Source organism: Xyrauchen texanus, chromosome 12 (genome assembly GCF_025860055.1).
Source record: "Xyrauchen texanus isolate HMW12.3.18 chromosome 12, RBS_HiC_50CHRs, whole genome shotgun sequence".
NCBI classification, from domain to species: Eukaryota; Metazoa; Chordata; class Actinopteri; order Cypriniformes; family Catostomidae; genus Xyrauchen; species Xyrauchen texanus.
In genome coordinates this window covers 25,296,518-25,297,531 of record NC_068287.1, presented here as the reverse complement: position 1 = coordinate 25,297,531, position 1,014 = coordinate 25,296,518, and the positions used below count along the sequence as shown (strand labels likewise).

General features: G+C 35.8%; 1 gene segment (V, D, J or C); it reads right to left on the bottom strand.

The window, feature by feature from the left end:
- Positions 1-263: 263 nt before the first annotated feature.
- LOC127652321 (Ig heavy chain V region 6.96-like) lies at positions 264-727 on the bottom strand. The segment is given in 2 exon segments: positions 264-577; positions 662-727. Coding segments are annotated over 2 exon segments (366 nt in total).
- Between the last annotated feature and the right edge of the window lie 287 nt (positions 728-1,014).

The window sequence follows — 1,014 nt, the reverse complement described above, 5'->3', positions numbered from 1 at the left end:
TTAAGTATTCAGAGCGCTTCTAACCTTCATTTGATTTGACAAACTTTTAGTCTGAATTTTTCCTCAATGAAGAGGAATTTAATCTGAAGAATATCCATAATAACTCTATGATTACATTTGATTGAAATTTTAATAATTATAATTTTTCATTATTATGTCTGATTGTACAGTTAGTCTAAAATGCAATGTCAAAAGTAAGGTTCTCATCATAAGTCAGTCAAACCAATCATAGAGGTTTTTGTTCAGGGCCATAGCCTCTTGTGTCACAGTGTCTCTCGAGCACAGTAATACACAGCAGTGTCATCAGTCCTTAAGCTGCCCATGTCCAGATATAACTGATTCTTACTGTTGTCTCTGGAGATAGTGAACCTTCCTTGAACAGCACTGGAATAAAACTTTCTATTACTATTGCCCTCAATGATAGCAACAAAATCCAGGCCTTTTCCAGAAGCTTGTCTGATCCAAGCCATCCAGTAGCCACTAAAGTCAAGGCCAGAGGCAGTACAGGTCAGTTTATGAGATCCTCCAGGTTTAATGACAACGGATTCAGACTCAGTCAGCGTCTGACTCCAACAATCTGTAAAACATGAACAAGATCTGGTGTGAATAAAAACAAAAACAGCATTTTTAAATTAGTTTGTGATCAAATAGCTTAACTCACATTGAAGTGTCAGGAATGTCACAACATAGCTCAAAATGGTGCTTGGCTCCATTCTTATATATTTGCTTTTTATATTTGTTAAAGAATAATCAGTACATATATCTGCCGGTGACATATAAATACTTCTTTAATGGGAGGAAACTTTGGTTTGGTTTGCATAACCCACCCTCTTGTGAGGTTTGAGGTTAAATAGGGACCAGGGAGCAACTTGTTGCAGAAAACGTAAGGTCATTATGTGTGTTGATTCTTAAAGCAAATTAACATCACCATACAGTAAGTGTTTTGAGCTTTTTTATCACCTTTTTGCTGCACTCTACAGTTATACGATTTCTTTAAAGGTTATAATATAAGTG